The following is a 16,592-nucleotide window of genomic DNA, read 5'->3' on the forward strand; positions in this document are numbered from 1 at the left end:
CTATGCGCGGGGGCGCGCCTGCCCACCGCTCCTGGCAGGGCTTTTGGTGGCTGTGGGGAATAGGGGGGCGTTGACTCACCCGGGCTCTGGGAGTTGCACAGCCGAAGGTGGTTCCCCCATCACAGAGACCCTATGGGAGATCCCATGGGCTGTCTACTACAGATAAGAAAGCCGAGGCCTGTAGAGGGGTCACACAGCCAAGTAGTGACAGTCCAGGCATGGGGGCCCTCGAAAGGAAGGGGCAGGCTCTGGGAGTCAGGGCCAGCAGCTGGGCTGGGAAGCTTCAAGTGTGGACAGAGAGAGGGTGGGAATGATGTTCCCTGTGGGAAGAGAGGGTGGGCAAGGCTGGGGTGCCCCTGAGTGGGCATCCAGCATCCCCCGTGACAAGGGTCACAAGCACACCCTGTGAGGAGGTTGAGCCACATTGAGGACAGGACAGAGGGAGCCTAAGCAGGCAAAGAGGGGAGCTGAAGGGGGAGGCGCTGGCTGGGGAAGGAAGTGGGTAAGGGAGAGATCTTGACATCAGCACCCAGCAGGCAAATGCTGTGACCTCTGTTGTAGGGGTTTCTGGAGGACTTCCAGGAAAATGAGGGAAGAGCAGGAAAAGGCCACATGCCTGCAGGGTGGGCTGCAGGGGCCAGGCCCAGGAGCTTCCCTCCACAGCACTCATTCTGCAGAAGGGAAACTGGAGGCTTCCAGAGGGCAAGGGCTGGTCCTGCAGAGACTGGTGGACAAACAGGATCACCCCACGTCCCAGTGGCACTAGGAACACTTAGAATCTCTGACCTGGACTAAGGTTGCCAGCCTGGCCCAGTTAAGAGTTTCCCAGCAGGATGGCCCATGCACTTTAAATTAAAGGGGCAGACACAGGTGCACACTACTCCCAGACACTCTGGAGGCTGAGGTGGAAGGATCACCTGAGTCCGGGAGCTGGAGGCCAGCCTAGGCAGGCAACGTAGTGAGACTCCATCTCCAAAAAACAAAGAAACAAATGGAAAACACCAAAAAAGGTCCCAGGAGGACCTCTGAATCTGTCTGGATCTCTCAGTGGAGACCTGGAAATCTGAACTTTGACAATCCTTCTCACAGTAGGACCAAGGAGGAACTAGGCAAGCCAAAAGAAGTGAACTTCACTCTTCTATTGCCTGCTTGAATTTTGTATCCAAGCGAGTATTAGTTAGGTAATTTAAGAGACAGGTTCATTGAAAAAATAAAACCCCCCAAATTCCCACAGCTGGTAGACTGTGGTCACAGCCACAGTGCATGAAGACTATCTGCCCAGCACTTCCGGTGACCCAAAATGGTCTGAGGACAGGAGCTCAGAGTTGGGTCAGCTGTCTAGGTTCTCAGGGTGGTCCCAGGCAAAACTGCTGGAACTCAAGCCAGCATTGCAGATGCCATGCTGCTCTCAGGGCCCCTTGTGTCTCCCCAGAATTAAACCCACCCAGATCTTGGAAACTCTGCCCTGGACCCTTCTCAGTAAGTCCACGAGAAATCACTTTCCTTTATGCGACACTGGATTTTCCACAAAGCAAAATCAAGATCAGTATAAAGATGTGGTTTCTAGATAGTGCCTAAAAATGCAGAGACTGGGCTATGAGGTGTCACCACTGGTCCTATAAAAGCTGCCACAAGAGGCCAAGGCCACAAGCCACCCAGCTTAGACCAGCCTGTGCGTCTGCTCCCCAAACCTCCCTTGTTGGCACTGGGCCTCATGGCGCTTTGGTTGACCATGGTCATTGCTCTCACTTGCCTTGGCGGCCTTGCCTCTCCAGGCCCCGTGCCTCCCTATACAGCCCTCAAGGAGCTCATTGAAGAGCTGGTCAACATCACCCAGAACCAGAAGGTGAGTGTCGGCCAGCCAGGGTCCTAGCTATGAGGACTCCAGGTGGGTGGTTCCCAAGACGGGATCATGAGCAGGCTGGGCCTGGTCCTAAGATGCCTGTAGGTCAGGAAGAATCCCCATGGACCAGGACCCGGCCCAGCCATGAGGGAGAGAGGAGGTGGGCTGGGGGTTTAGCACTATGGATGGACCTATGAAGGGGTTTGGCAGAGTCTTGAGGGACCACCTGTCTGGCCTGGCCCTGCCTCCCACTGCCAGCTCCTCCTCAGCCATTCCTGAACAGAGGACAGCAGAGAAGGGCCAGCACCCTCCCAGAACCATGTGGCATTTGCCAACTGGATTTTGAACGCAACGATGCAGCCATGTTCCCCAGCACTGTAGTAGGCTCGCTCTTATGGGAGGATCCTTTAGTAGAGTCCACGCCTTGCCCCACTGGTAACAGCTCACATGTCTGAGCATTGCTTACGCCAGGCCTGGTGCAAATGCTCTTCATGTCATTTCACGCCGCCAGCCACCTCAAGAGGCAGGTACAATGAACCCATTCTGCTAAGGTGCAGTGAGGTTAAGTGACAGAGGCTGGATTCAAGCCAGGCCTGGCCAACACCAGAGTGCCCATGCTCCTAACTGCAGAAGGCAGGGCATTTAATGTAACAGACCCCTACCACCTCCCATCTGATTTGGCTTGGTCCACAGTGGCCCAGGCCACCCCTACTTCACTCATCCCCACCCCGGCCCTTCCCACAGGCCCCTGTCCTCCTGCCCTGGCTATGGCAAGCCTCACATGCAGCTTGTCCCTTACTAGTGGTGTCACTCATTTTTTTTCTCTCAGCTCCAAGACCCTATACAATGGGTCCCTGCCCCCACGCCCACTGTTCAAAGCAGAAAACGAAGCTCAGGAACGCTGAGGGCATGCCAGGCTTGCCTCTGCGCCACACCAGGGATGCGTGTGGGGCCTGAGCTGGTGTAGATTTGGTCTGGGCTGCCGGGGCAGGCCCATGACCCCTGCCAGCGCTCTGCTCACTGTCACTCTCCTCCTGCAGGCGCCCCTCTGCAATGGCAGCATGGTGTGGAGCATCAACATGACAGCTGGCGTGGTAAGGACCCTTGGGTGCTGGGGAGGATGGGGCAGAGGCTTCAGGCTTTGGGCTTATCTTCTCTGAGCCTCCCTCCCATGGCTGGGGGTTCCAAGGAAGCTTCAATTGCTCTCCTCCCTTCCCACCACCCAGACTCACCTGCACCAGGCATGTCAGCCCCATCTTCCTGCAAACTCACAAAAGGTAGCCACTCAAGCAGGCCCCGACCCCTCGGTGTCCCCTTCCCACAGTACTGTGCAGCCCTGGAATCCCTGATCAACGTGTCAGGGTGCAGTGCCATCGAGAAGACCCAGAGGATGCTGAGTGGATTCTGCCCACACAAGGTCTCAGCCGGGGTAAGGCTCCCCTCAACCTCTCACCCCCAACATGCACCCCCTCCTGCCAACCCTGGCCTCACCTAGGGGAAGCTGGCTGAACATCCAAGGTGTGTGTCCACCCAGGGCTGGGGCCATTGTGGCAGCAGGGACATGACTTTGGGATTTACAGGACCTGGGCTCAAGGGCCCCTGATGCTTACCTGGGCTTCAATTTCCATATCTGTACAGTAGAGGTACTAACAGTACCCACCTTCTGGGGACTTCCTCAAGGACTGAATGAGACAGTCCCTGGAAAGCCCCTAGTTTGTGTGGGTCATCCCGGTCTCTGGCGTCTTACTCATGCACTGGCCTCTTTGTCCTGCAGCAGTTTTCCAGCTTGCTTGTCCGAGACACCAAAATCGAAGTGGCCCAGTTTGTAAAGGACCTGCTCAGACATTTAAGGAAACTTTTTCACCAGGGAAAGTTCAACTGAAACATCGAAAGCATCATTATTTGCAGAGACAGGACCTACTGAAGTTGCAGATTCATTTTTCTTTCTGATGTCAAATGTCTTGGGGAGGTGGGGAGGAGGGTTAGGGAGGGGGTAAAATTCCTTAGCTTAGATCTCAGCCTGTGCTGCCTGTCTTCAGCCTTGCCGACCCCAGGCTGCCCCTTGCCCAGGGCTCAGCCTGGTGGGCCTCTGTCCAGGGCCCTGAGCTCAGTGGACCTGGGGATGATGTTTCCCTACACCCTCCCCTTCCCTAGAGCACACTGCAGCATTACAGTGGGTCCCCCCTTGCCAGACATGTGGTGAGAGAGGGACCCACTTCACACAGAGGCAACTGAGGCAGCCAGCAGCTCAGGCACATTTCTTCTTGGTCTTATTTATTATTGTGTGTTATTTAAATGAGTGTGTTTGTCCGCGTTGGAGATCGGGAGACTGGCTGTTGGCACTTGAAACCAAGGGTTCGGAGACTCGGGGCCCAGCACTAAAGCAGTGGGCACCAGGAGTCCCTGGTAATAAGTACTGTGTACAGAATTCTACTACCTCACTGGGGTCCTGGGGCCTCATCCGAGGCAGGGTTAGAAGAGGCGGGGGAACAGCCACTCCTGTCTTCCAGCCAGCAGCCAGCTCTCAGCCAACAAGTAATTTATTGTTTTCCCTTGTATTTAAATATTATGTATGTTAGCAAAGAGTTAATAATATATAGAAGGGTACCTTCAACACCCAGGGCGGTGTGTGTACACTAGGAGGAGGGGACATTGAACAAGTTGTTTCATTGACTATCAAACTGAAGTCAGAAATAAAGTCGGTGACAAATAGGCCCGATTGTATTTGTCTTTCATTTTGGCCTTTGGGGATGATGGTCTGTGGTCTCAAGACTCTGAGGAGCTCTTCAGGAGGCTGGCAGGTTGGAGGAGAGGACTCGGATGGATTTCAGTGGGGATGGGGTGTAGTGACCTGGGCTGAGAGCAGAGCTAGCTCCTGGTGGTGGGGACATGGCCCGGAGGAAGCGCCACCTCTGTCTGTTGTGCCAGCGAGGACAGGGAGGTTTGAGCAGGCTGTCAGGGTTCAAGGAGGGCATCAGGAGCATGTGGGGACCCAGGAAGTCTCACGATCACAGCTCCTGAGGACTGGCCAGCTATGTCTGGCACCACCCACACATTCATGTCTCCCTCACAACCCGGGAGGCCTGTGAGGACTGTGAGTCTCAGAGAGCGTAGGCGGTTTGCCTAAGGTCACGTAGCTACTTCCTCACTGGGGTCCTGGGGCCTCAGAGCCTCATCTGAGGTAAAGGAGCAATGCCGAGATTATGACCCAAAACTGGCTCCAACTCCAAAGCCCACACGCTTAACCACCCTGCCTATTTCTGTCCAAATGTTCCCTGGCCTGAATGCAGTTTTTCCCTCTATAAGACTGTCATCGACTGTCCCGGCCCTCTCACTGACGGGGAGCTCACTACCTATTTTTGAGGGGCAGCCCATTGCATTTCTGGACAGCTCTCGCCATTAGGGGGCACACTGGTGCCGCCTCTGTGAATGTGGCTCTGACTAGGCCACTCCTCAGCAGCTCTTCTTGCCTCCCCTTGGCCCTGGCCAGCAGCTGGAGTACAGGGACAAGTGGGCCTTACCAAGCCACAGTTCCAGGCCATGCCCGTCAGCAACGCTTTCCACTGTGACTCTCCCTCTGGGAGATGCCCGGGGCAGAGGGTGACTCCAGGATGGGATGCCTTTGCAGTGGGCGGTGGGTCAGCAGGGACCAGTCTCAAACTTGGAATGACAGGCAGGTGCCCTCCCTGGGGAGCCCAGAGCCCCATGGGAACACCACAGTGATGCTCAGAAGTCCCTGAAGGCAGCCACCCTCCACTGTTCATGGCTGTGTCATTCACGTAACAGCAGAGGACATAGCAGGGAGTTGGCCAAGGGGCCGAAGACGGCAGCCAGCTACTCCAGAACCACTCACTTTCCCCAGGGAGAGGCAAGGGAAGGTGAACCTGACAGTGCAGGGGGCAGGGGACACGTGGCCCAGAGAAGAGAAGACTGTGGTGGTGTAGAGGGTGGTGGTACAGGAGCTGGGTCTGCAGCAGGCTGTCCCGGCAGGGGACAGGACTGGCTCTCTGGTGCCAAGCCTATGAAGTCCTGCCACATTTGCTGAGGGAATACCTGCGGCGGCCACTGCAGCAGACACCTGGGCTAGTGACAACCAAGATACCACATGCTCTCAAGGGTTAGCCCCAGAAAGAACTCCGTAGAAACAACAGAGGGTCTGTGTGTAGCGGGGGCGGGGGGTTGTCTGTCCTCCCTCGGGAGGGCCTCCCTCTGGAGGTGAGCAGTGGCTGGCCTCCCTGGAGGGCGGGAGAGTCTCGGAAGCCAGGGAAGGTGGTGGGAGTCAGGGTCTTTCTTCTCCATCCAGGGCCTAGGGTTGAAGGCTGAAAGGATATTTATGGAGAGTATGACTTTGTCAACAGGACCCAGCAATCCATCCCCTAGTAGCATCATCTTTGACCCACATCCTCTCTGTCCAACCAAAGCATTGCCCTCCTATCTAGAAAGAAGATGGAAACCCTTCCAGTAGAATTCAACGTGACTCCCTCGAAAACAAAGACTGGAATTGAGGCTGATGTGGGGCAGGGTTCCTCGGGATCCTCCAAGGCCGGGCTCTGAGCCACACATTCGGGATGGCCTGTGAGTCAGGTGCACAGTGCGGACAGCCATCCCGGGCCCCGCCACTAGGGGTCTGCAGCTCACCACGACCTCAGCCACTCCACAGCTCCTGTCCCTCACACCTTCCAGGCTGCCCCCCAGGTAGGGGACCTGTGGTCACTGGCAGTGTGCCTTGAGCTGGAGAGGGTGTGGGGCCCTCCAGGGATGAGGGACGCTTTACAGAGTCACAGAACTGAGCTGCAGCTGGTGGCCACAGGGAGGGGACATAGTCAGGAATGAGAAAGGAAGAGAGAACAAGGTAGGGTTAAGTGTCAGCGACTGTCACAGTGGCTGGGAGCCTGGCTCCCTGGGGACTGACCCCCGGCGGTGTTTGCTGGGACTTTTCTCTAACCATGTGGCCTGAGTTCTTTTATCCACAAGGCAAGCCCTTAGCAGGGCTCAGAGGGAAGGGGGTTGAGAAGGGAGAAGAATGCTTGGTGAGTGGGAGGAAGACACTGGCCATGGGGCCCAGGGCGGGGAGCCCCTTGGCACCCCGGGAACTCCAGCCCAGGAGGTTTCACTGGAAGAGGGGCTGGGGCTCGAGTGAGAAGTGAGACACACACAAGTTTCCGGTGAACTCGGCACCAAACACCTCAGTTTGCTGCTCAAATGAGGTGTCAGAAAACGTTCCCAGGCACTTGGCAGGTTTCTCCGAGGCTGGCCCCCTGTCCTGCGCAGGGCAAGGATCGGGCCCTAGGAGGACCAGGCCAGAATCTTATTTTCTTGTGACTGGGGCAGCACTTGAAGCCTGGCCTTCTCCTGGCCCAGAGGCTTATCACTTTTTCATTACGGTCAAAGGGAAATGTCTTCCGTTTTAGTTGGCCCATGGTAACACACTCCAAACCTGTTTGCAGCGTCGCCTGCTTCCCTTCTAAGAAGGCCCGGCCGGGGCAGCCTAACTACATTCCAGACAGGACAGCCTGGCTGGGGACATGCTGGCTGGCTCCTGTCTAGCCTTTCTAGGGGTCCAAGCTGGGGTCAGAACTGCTGGCTGTCTCCACAGCTGTCCTCCCACACTCATAAAGCCCCATTATCTTCATTCGGTTCTCAGCTCCACCCAAAAGCAAGAGGGCAAGGGTTTGCAACAAACTTTCCCAGATCAACTGATTTCTCGGCAGCAAGGGAGGGCCCCATGACAAAGCCATTTGAAATCCCAGAAGCAATTTTCTACTTACGACCTCACTTTCTGTTGCTGTCTCTCCCTTCCCCTCCACAGTACGTTTTCTTGTGGAAAGTGATTCTCTCACAGCATCGTTCAGAAACACCCCCAGCCGTGTGCTGCGTGCCTGGGCAGATACTGCTGTGTGGTCAGAGGTGACGCAGGCACCAAAATTAAATACAGCAACTCTCATCAGCTCCGCTCTCTGCATCACTATGGACAAGTGTGTGGGGGCTGGACACCACTTCCCCAGCCTCTCAAGTGAGGAAGGCCCCAGTCAGCCATGGTGTCCCCTGGAGACTCGCAGCCCGATGGCCTGTTGACCACACTATACACGACTCCCTCCCCAGACCACAGCCCTGGGCCAGCTGTGGTGATGCCACATTGGAAAAAGCAATTTTTATTTACTCTTCTTTCTTCTGATCTGTTTCACGTATTTTCTATAATTAGCATGTATTCATTTTTCCAATAGGAGACAAAGATAAATTTTATTTTAAAAAGCAAAAAGAACATGAATGTGATGTCTGCTCCATGGAAAGAGCAGACCGAGACAGGCCGGTGAGGAGGCCTGACTGCGGTATCCCCCGGCTGGACCAGCACCAGCACCCCTCAGACCAGCCTAAGTCCTCCCCGGGGAGCCGGCCCTCTCGGGCGAGGAGAGGGTGTCTGCAAGGGCCTGCAAGGCAGCCCCTCAGCCAGGCAGGCCTGGCACTGCTCCTCCCACGGGCTGGATGCTCTTAGACCCATCAGATCCTGCACTGCCAAAGAGAGGAAGGCGCCGCCTTCTTGGAGGCCTTCACCAGGCCCTGGCCTGCCAGGGTACAGGGGCCAGTGGGAGTGGGAAGGGAAAGGGTGGGCTGTCTGTCTAGCTCTGAGGCTGAAGTGACATCCACACTATGGAGACAGATGGAGCATTCCTGCAGCCTCCTCAGCAGCTCTGCCTCTCTTGGGAGAAGGACCTTCCACCTGCTTCTGAAAGGCAAGAGAAGCCAGCAGCCTGCAGAGCCGCTTCCCCACAGCTCCACAAAGCCGGAGTCTACGCCACTGCCTGCCTGCCACAGCTCCCTCTGCCCTCGGTTCCTGTGCCCTTGGATGGGGCCCTCCATGTGTCTGTGCTCTGGGTCCCATTCCCTCCCTTCTCAGGAACACAGGCAGAACATAAAGCTGGGGTTCAGGGTGAAACCACCACTCCCTTCAAGCCCCAGCTGTGTACCTGACTTCTAGTGTTGTTACTTCAGCCTAGTCTCGTTGGCTCCATGGAAACGGAGCTCCACTCATTCATTCAGCAAGTATGGATTGATGCCTTGCCTCGGTGCCACTAACCAAAACAAGGTTGCTTCTAGCAGGGAGACAGAGTAAGCCAACAAGAGAACACCCGGTGTGTCGGGCGGTGGTTACCGCTACCGAGGGCAACAGCAATCGGGGCTGCACAGCAGGGAGGGCGCTGTGTTATTCGGGAGGTTGGAGAAATCCTCCCCTTGAGAACAGAGATCTGGATGAAACAAGGGGAGGGGACAGCCATGCACAGATGGGGGCAAAGTTATCCAGGGAAAGGGAACTGCAGGTGCTAAGGTCTTGAGCAAGAGCGAGCTGGGGATGCCCTTCTCAGCACTCACGGGTGGCCCGTGGGCTGGAGCAGAAGCCGCAGCAAGGGCAGCAGGAGCCCAGCAGGGCTTCACCCTACGTGGGATGGAGTAATGTGGTCTGGCTCACATTTTAACAAAGTCACTGTGGCTGCTGTGAGGAGAACGAAACGTAGGGGCAAGGATGGAGCAGCAAGATGAGTGTGGAGGCTCCTGTAGCGATGCTGGTGGAGAGCGATGGTGTGTGGGGCAGCGGAGGGGAGAGGTGCTGGCCAACTGGAGAGAGCGTGTGTGGAAGAGATATGTACACATTACACGGGTATTGTATATATCATTTACTTAAACAGAATATTATATAATCTATAAAGTATATAAATATATAATACACAAATGTGCATATATGTTAATATTATTTAAATTTGCTACACAACTACATTTTAAAAATCTTCTGTAATCGAAAATTTCAAATATACACAAAAGTCACTCCCAGGCATCCACTGCCCAACGTCAACAATGAGCAACTCATGGCTCATTTTGTCAATTTTGTTCCATCTCTACCCCCACCCTTTCCCCACCACCACCAATCTGAGATGTCACATGAGTGAAGGGAGAGGCCTTGGGGTGGCCTGGATGTGGGCGTGTGAGGTTTCCCGTGTCGTGTGTGAGCAACTGCAAGGATGGAGCTGCCGCTTGCTGAGCTGGGGCAGCCTGTGCCTGAGTGTGTCCCATTCAGAACACAGCTGTCAACTACCTCTGCAGCCTGTAGCCCAATGCAGCTGCCCTCCCAGATGCCCATACTGAGTTCCACCTCATCTGGCTCCTTCCTGTGCCCCCAGTGCACTCAGATATCTTGTGAGGTCACTGGTTATCAACTCATTGCTCCATGCAGCAATGCACATCTGCTCTTATCTAGCCTCACCTATGAGGAACATCGCTGTCGCTGACCACTGCTCCTGCTCCCTGGGCCTCTCTCGTGCCTAGACTCCATGCCCTGCCTCGCCACCTTCTAGTGTCGTGGGAATGCTCTGGCTCATTTCTTGTCCCCCGTCTTCTCTCACCCCTGGCAGTACTGTCAGGTCAACAGGAGCGGAGGAGAGCCAGGGTGACACCATTTTTAAATCAACTACATCTTAAAACTAGCTAGGCATATTCCTTGCCAGTCACTACCCATGGTCGTGAGATGTTTATGCCAAGGAAGCAGTTTAGTCCTGCCCGCAAGGACAAACTCCCACAACAGCAGAATGTCTGGGCATCCTGCTGTCTCACAACAATATATGCTTTCAAGATAGTTACAGTAATGCTTTCATGTACTTACTCACTAAAATGCCAAGGATAACGTTCTTTAAATCAACAAAGTACTAAATTTTGTGACACCGTCAGTCCACCTGCACATAGACAACTTAGCTTGGCTTTGCATAGACAAGGCCCCCATATAAAAAAACTTAAAGCAAAGATGAGTTGCTCCTGCTCGTGCTTTCTGAGGACACCCTACTCTGAATCTGAATAGCTTTCAATAAACCATCCCTTCTTCACTGCACTCCACGACTAGCCTTGAATTCCTTCCTGTGTGAGATCCAAGAACCTTCTCTTGGGGTCTCAACTGGAACCCCTTTCTCTAGCAACAGCAACATGGAGTTCTTCCCCGACGCTTAGTCACCCTCCCTGTCTACTGCCTCTAGGCTGGACCCTCCCCTGTGCTCAGAGCACCAGCTGGTGGTTCCCACCCGAGGCCTGCCTGCCTCCCCTGCCTCCTCCCCAGCCAGAAACCTGAGGCCACCTGCAACCTCCTGCTTTCCCTCACCCCCATATTCAGTCACTTCCAAGTGCTCTTAATGAGGATGGAGGTGGTGATGGTGATTGCTGGCATTTTCTGAGCGCTTGTGATATGCCTGCCAGTCACCATACCACACACTTCATATTTGTCACCGACTATAGTATTCTCTTGCCCCTGCAATCAGCCCAGTTTTACAGAGAAGGCTGTACAGGGAAACTTTTCTAAGGTCATCCACAGCTGGGATTCAGAACCAGCCAGGTCCTGTGGGCCCTAGGACCAGGTCTTAACCTGGACACTGTGCTGGGCCAAATGACTCGAGAGCCCACAGTTCTCCCTGCCACCGTCCCACCCGATTCGTGCCAACTGCCTCTGTCATGGGTGCCTGCGATGCTCTGGCTGGGTCCCCTCAGCCCATGCTCCCCTGTGGGAAGCCATCTCTTCAATGCCCCCAGGGCCTTCCATGCGCTGTCCCCTGCCCACACTCACCCCACCCTGCAGCTCCTACCCCTGGCTAAAGCCAGCTCATCCCTAACTCTGCTTAAGTGCCCCTCCCTCAGAGAAGTCTCAACTTTTTCCAAGACTGAGCCTGTGGGGGATGGAAAGTGCTCTTCTGGGTGCTGGCCTGACTGACAGAAGAGGAGGGAGGTGAGATTTGACCACTCAGGGAGCACAGGGATGGCTGGGACAGCAAGAATCAATGGATGAGGCCCATGGAGACTGGGCTGCATTGCGTAACCTGCATTCCTTTCTCCTAGTTGAGTGCCACGTTTCTGACTCCTTTGAAGCGAGTCTCTGACTTCCCCAATTAGACGAAGGCTGACCAGCTATGGAGGGGAGGGTGGCAGATGCTATCTTCCTGGCCCTTCAGGCTGGGGGTGTCCTGGAGCAGGTTCACTGTGTGGGGGGTTGGCGGAGGAAGCAGCTTTGGGATCCCAGCACCGCAGCCGCAGGGGTGGCTCGCTGAGTGGGTCAGGTCTTTAGGGTTCTGGGCCCCACCTGGAGCCTGCCCCTCCAGCCTGTCTGACATTTTTATAAGCGCCTAGTTTCCTGCACGAAATCCTTTCCTGACTAAAGCACCCACAGCAGTGTCTGTTCTCTGCAATGATCGCTGCCACTGACCACTGCTCCTCCTCCCTGGGCCTCTCTCACACCTGGAGTCTGCGCCCTGCCTTGCCACCTTCTATCTAGTTTCGTGGGAACGCCCTAGCGGGCTGCAGTGTGTGGACTGTGACCCACCAGAAACAAGGACAGCAATTCAAAGGCTAAGAAGGAGGCAGGTCCAAGAGGAGCCTGTACAGAGGCCCATCTGGCCAGACCTCCATTGCCCTGTCCAGACTTGAGCTTGCCTAATAGATGAAGCATCAGTCATTTCAGCAACTCAAGATATGTCATCATCATCATCATCATCATCATCATAGCACTCACTGTGTGCCAGGCACTATTCTAAATACTTAAAAACTTTAATGTAGTCATTCCTCAGGGCCCCCACATGAGACAGGGACAGCTATGACCCCTATTTCACAGATAAGGCTGAGTAGCGTGCCCAAGCTTACTCAGCCAGGAGGCACAGCAGCCAGGCCTGACGGACCACCCGGGCCCAGCGTCTGCTCTCTTAGCCGCCGTGTGGTATAGCAGCCTCTGTTAACGAACACCCTTTCTGGATGACACATGCCAAGTACTTTCCATGGAACCACTCACTTGCTCCTCATAAGGAAGAGCCACATTATTCCCATTTCACAGGTAAGAAAACTGAGACCCAAAGAGAGTTAACGATCTACCCATGGTCACAGAGTTGACAAGGGCTCATTTGCTGGACTCCAAACCCGAGCTCATAACTGCTATGCTCCAAGGCCTGCAGGGAAAATTCTGCATCCATGGAGGGGCCAGCACCAGTTCTCAGCCCTCACACAAGGGAGGAGGAGGGGCCTGTGTCCAACACACCCAGAGACTGCACGGTCTTCAACCTCCCTCCTGCACTTTGGTGCCCAGCCCACCATACCCTGCCCAGGCATTGCCCATGACCCTGCAGGCTCAGAGACTCCTTCGCGGCAGGTGGAGACCACCACCCTCCTCTTTGTCCCAGACAGTGCAGGCGCCCACCTTCCTGATTGCTACCCACCTGCCACACCTGCAGCCGCCATGGTGCTGTCCCCGCAGGGGAGGATGGCCCATCTTACCTTTTTGCACTCTGGGGAGACTTCTGGTCACTCTCTAATGATTCTGGACAGTTTATTCTTTCATTTTTGTCCTCACTTCACCACTGAAACAAACAAAACAAGCTGGATTCTGCTTCTGAGCTAAAGGTAAGCAGAATCATTTCATTCACCAGCTCTGCCCCCAGAGCCTCAAGCCCAGCGTCTGCCCTTTAGTGGATGCTTAGAAAAACACCAGCTGAACACATAAATGGCTGTTCCATTGTCCCCCAGACACTCCAGAACCCTGCCCTCCCCACTAGCCTCTTCTGCACCCCGACTCTCCTTGAGAACCTATTTGGCAGAAGCCCTCCAGTGAGTCTGCAGTTTGATGCACTTACCCGTGTTAACCGGAACCACCGCTCTGCTTCATTCTGCATAATAGTTCATTGGATTCAAAGTCTCCACCTGCTGTGGAAGCAACCACCTGCTCTTCTCATAACTTTCCCCAGTCTATGCAGTGAAGAATCAAACTCTACCCAAGAAGTCTGGCCTTTGTCCTGGCTCCTGGGAAGTCCTACCAGCTAAAAAGCCTTGGAGTAAAGAATGTGGCTCGTTCTTGTCAGCAGTTCCCAGGAGGTAGGCCAAAATTCCTAGGGATTTCCCAAGTAATAGGAGTATCTTATTATTCATAGAGGGCCCAAGAGTTTATGTGAGTGAAGTGACTCGTGGTGGGCCCTAAGTAGTTTTTATGACGATATAACTGTGGAGGGGCTGGCCACGCCACTGAGATTCTGTGATATCAGCCTGGCCTCCTGAGGTGGACCTGAAAGATGAGTTCAACCCAGTAGCCAATGAGTCCATCAACCACACCTAGAATAAAAACTGTGGATCCCAAAGCTCAGGTAACGTCCCTGCTTGGAAATACTCAGCATTTTATCACACACCAAGGTGCTGAGAGGGTGATACCTCTGACGCTACATGGGGAACACAACAAGAGCTTTGTGTTTGGGCTCCTCGCCATCTCACCCCTGTGTTTCCTATTTTGGCTGGTTCCGATTAGAATGCTTTTGCTATGATAAAATCGTGGCCTTATGTACAGCACTCTCCTGAGTTCTGTCAGTCATCCTAGTGAATTATGGAACCTGAGGGGTAGTGGTAACTCTCAGATTTGCAGCCAGTCAGTCAGCAGTGGGGGTAGGCTGGGGACCCCTGAATGTGCAACTGGTATCTGAAGCAAGGGCAGTGGTGTGGGGGACCGTACCCCTCACCCGTGAGGTTTGGCTCATCTCAGGTGGTTTGGCATCTGAAGCCACTGCATTTAGTTTGGTAACCTTGTTGCCTAGTCCCAATGGAAGGATCCTAAATATGGTCTAAGGACCTTTCTGATACAATTATCCAGATTTTCTCCTTCACAGAACTTGAGACACTGCAATAAGATCCAAAGGTAAATGTGGTAAATATATATATATATATACACACACACACACACACATACATACATACAGTGAAATACTATGCAGCCTTAAAAAAGAAGGAAACCCATGTCGTTTGCAACAACATGGATGAACCTAGAGGACATTATGCTAAGTGAAAAAAGCCAGGCACAGACAGACAAATACCACATGATCTCACCCATACGTGAAATCTAAAAAAGCCAAATTCAGGGCTCAGGGAGGCAGAGAGTAGGATGATGGTCACCAGGGGCTGGGAGGATGGTGATCAGGACGATGGTCACCAGGGGCTGGGAGGATGGTGATCAGGACGATGGTCACCAGGGGCTGGGAGGATGGTGATCAGGAAGATGTTGGTCAAAGGATATAAAATTTCAGTTGGGGGCAATAAGTTCAAGAGAGCCATTGTACAACATGGTGACAACAGTTGAAAACAATATCCTGTATACTTAAAAATCATGAAGAGAGGCCAGGTATGGCGGCTCACACCTGTAATCAGCAACTTGGGAGGCTGAGGTGGGTGGATCAACTGAGGTCATGAGTTCGAGACCAGCCTGGCCAACATGGTGAAACCCCATCTCTACTAAAAATACAAAAAATTCGTCGGGTGTAGTGGCACATGTCTGTAATCCCAGCTATGCGGGAGGCTGAGGCAGGAGAATCGCTTGAACCCAGGGTGCAGAGGTTACAGTCAGCCAAGATTGTGCCTTTGCACTCCAGTATGGGCAACAGAGTGAGACTCCATCTCAAAAATAAATAAATAAATAAATCACAAAAGAGCAGAGTTTAAATGTTCTTACCAAAAATAAGTAAGTGTAAGTATGTGAGGTATTGTATATGTTAATTAGTTTGATGTAGCAATTCCATAATGTATGCACATTTCAAAACATTATATCATATACCATAAATATGTGCAATATTTGTCAACTTAATAATGATAATAATAGGGGAAGAAAATATCCAAAACAGAGGCAAAACCTTGGCCGGGCACGGTGGCTCACACCTATGATCCCAGCACTTTGGGAGGCCGAGGTGGGTGGATCACTTTGAGGCCAGGAGTTTGACACCATCCTGGCCAACATGGTGAAACCCTGTCTCTACCAAAAAATATATATATATACAAAAATTAGCCATGCATGGTGGCATGTGCCTGTAATCCCAGCTACTCAGGAGGCTGAGGCTGGAGGATGCCTTGCGCCCAGGAGTTTGAGGCTGCAGTGAGCTATGATTATCACTGCACTCCAGCCTGGGTGACACAGTGAGACTCCATCTCAAAAGAAAAAAACAACAACAACCAGTGGCAAAACCTTTGCAATCTTAGCTACACACATTTTTAGAGGATCTTCCAGAAGAAATTCATAGAGAGAAGAAAGTCAGAGACCAAGGGAAGAGAACTGGAAGCAGGAAGGCTCTGGGAGAAAAGCAGCAGGCAGGCAGGCCCCAGGAATCCTGCTGCCTGTGAGCCCTTCTTGGGAGGTGGGGTGGGTTGTGCACAGGGCCCAGGCACCCAAGTGAATGGTGGGTCCTTATGTTCACTGCTGGGATGAAGCAAATGAGCACCTTATTGTGTCCAGATGAATTCAATAAAAACAGCAGGGTGGGTGGTGGGGCACTAACAAGGGGAGCTATTTGTCAGTTGGTAAGACTGTAGCTCCTTCTCCTAATTAGCTGAGGATGTGTTTAGGTTCCATTCAAAAAGTGGGCATTCCTGGTCGGGCATGGTGGCTCACAGCTGTAATCTTGGAGCTTTGGGAGACCGAGGTAGGAGGATCACTCGAGCCCAGGAGTTTGAGATCAGCCTAGGCAACATAGTGAGACTCTCATCCCTACCAAAAAATAAAAATAAACATTAGCCAGGCATGGTGCACTGGTACACACCTATAGTCCTAGCTATTCGGGGGGTGAGGTGAGAGGATCTCTTGAGCCTGGGAGGTTGAGGCTGCAGTGAACCCTGATCACAACACTGCACTCCAGCCTGGGTGACAGAATGAGACCCTATCTCAGGAAAAAAAAAAAAAAGGTTATTCCTGAAACCTCCAAACAGACTTACGTTG

The 16,592-nt window shown here is 53.4% G+C and overlaps 1 protein-coding gene across 4 annotated transcripts; it reads left to right on the plus strand.

The window, feature by feature from the left end:
• Positions 1–4: 4 nt before the first annotated feature.
• Positions 5–4,555, plus strand: IL13 (interleukin 13). Of its 4 annotated transcripts, XM_064366237.1 has the most exons (6): positions 5–107; positions 537–727; positions 1,776–1,846; positions 2,884–2,937; positions 3,168–3,272; positions 3,618–4,555. In XM_064366237.1, exons 2-6 carry the CDS (start codon positions 613–615, stop codon positions 3,723–3,725), a joined length of 453 nt encoding a protein of 150 aa, XP_064222307.1. In that variant the 5' UTR covers positions 5–107; positions 537–612; the 3' UTR covers positions 3,726–4,555. The 4 variants fall into 4 exon arrangements, with proteins under 4 accessions (XP_064222307.1, XP_064222308.1, XP_064222309.1 ...); XM_064366238.1 differs by lacking the exon at positions 1,776–1,846; XM_064366239.1 differs by lacking the exon at positions 537–727.
• Positions 4,556–16,592: the final 12,037 nt, after the last annotated feature.

This window comes from Aotus nancymaae, unplaced genomic scaffold (genome assembly GCF_030222135.1).
Source record: "Aotus nancymaae isolate 86718 unplaced genomic scaffold, 86718_ANA_hifiasm-v0.15.2.pri h1tg000064l_1, whole genome shotgun sequence".
Taxonomy (NCBI): domain Eukaryota; kingdom Metazoa; phylum Chordata; class Mammalia; order Primates; family Aotidae; genus Aotus; species Aotus nancymaae.

Coding starts and splice junctions, on each gene's coding strand:
- IL13 (XM_064366237.1), top strand. CDS start 613: ATGCCTGCAGGGTGGGCTGCAGGGGCCAGGCCCAGGAGCTTCCCTCCA. Junction 728..1,775: donor GGCTGGTCCTGCAGAGACTG/GTGGACAAACAG, acceptor TTGCCTCTCCAG/GCCCCGTGCCTCCCTATACA. Junction 1,847..2,883: donor ACATCACCCAGAACCAGAAG/GTGAGTGTCGGC, acceptor CTCCTCCTGCAG/GCGCCCCTCTGCAATGGCAG.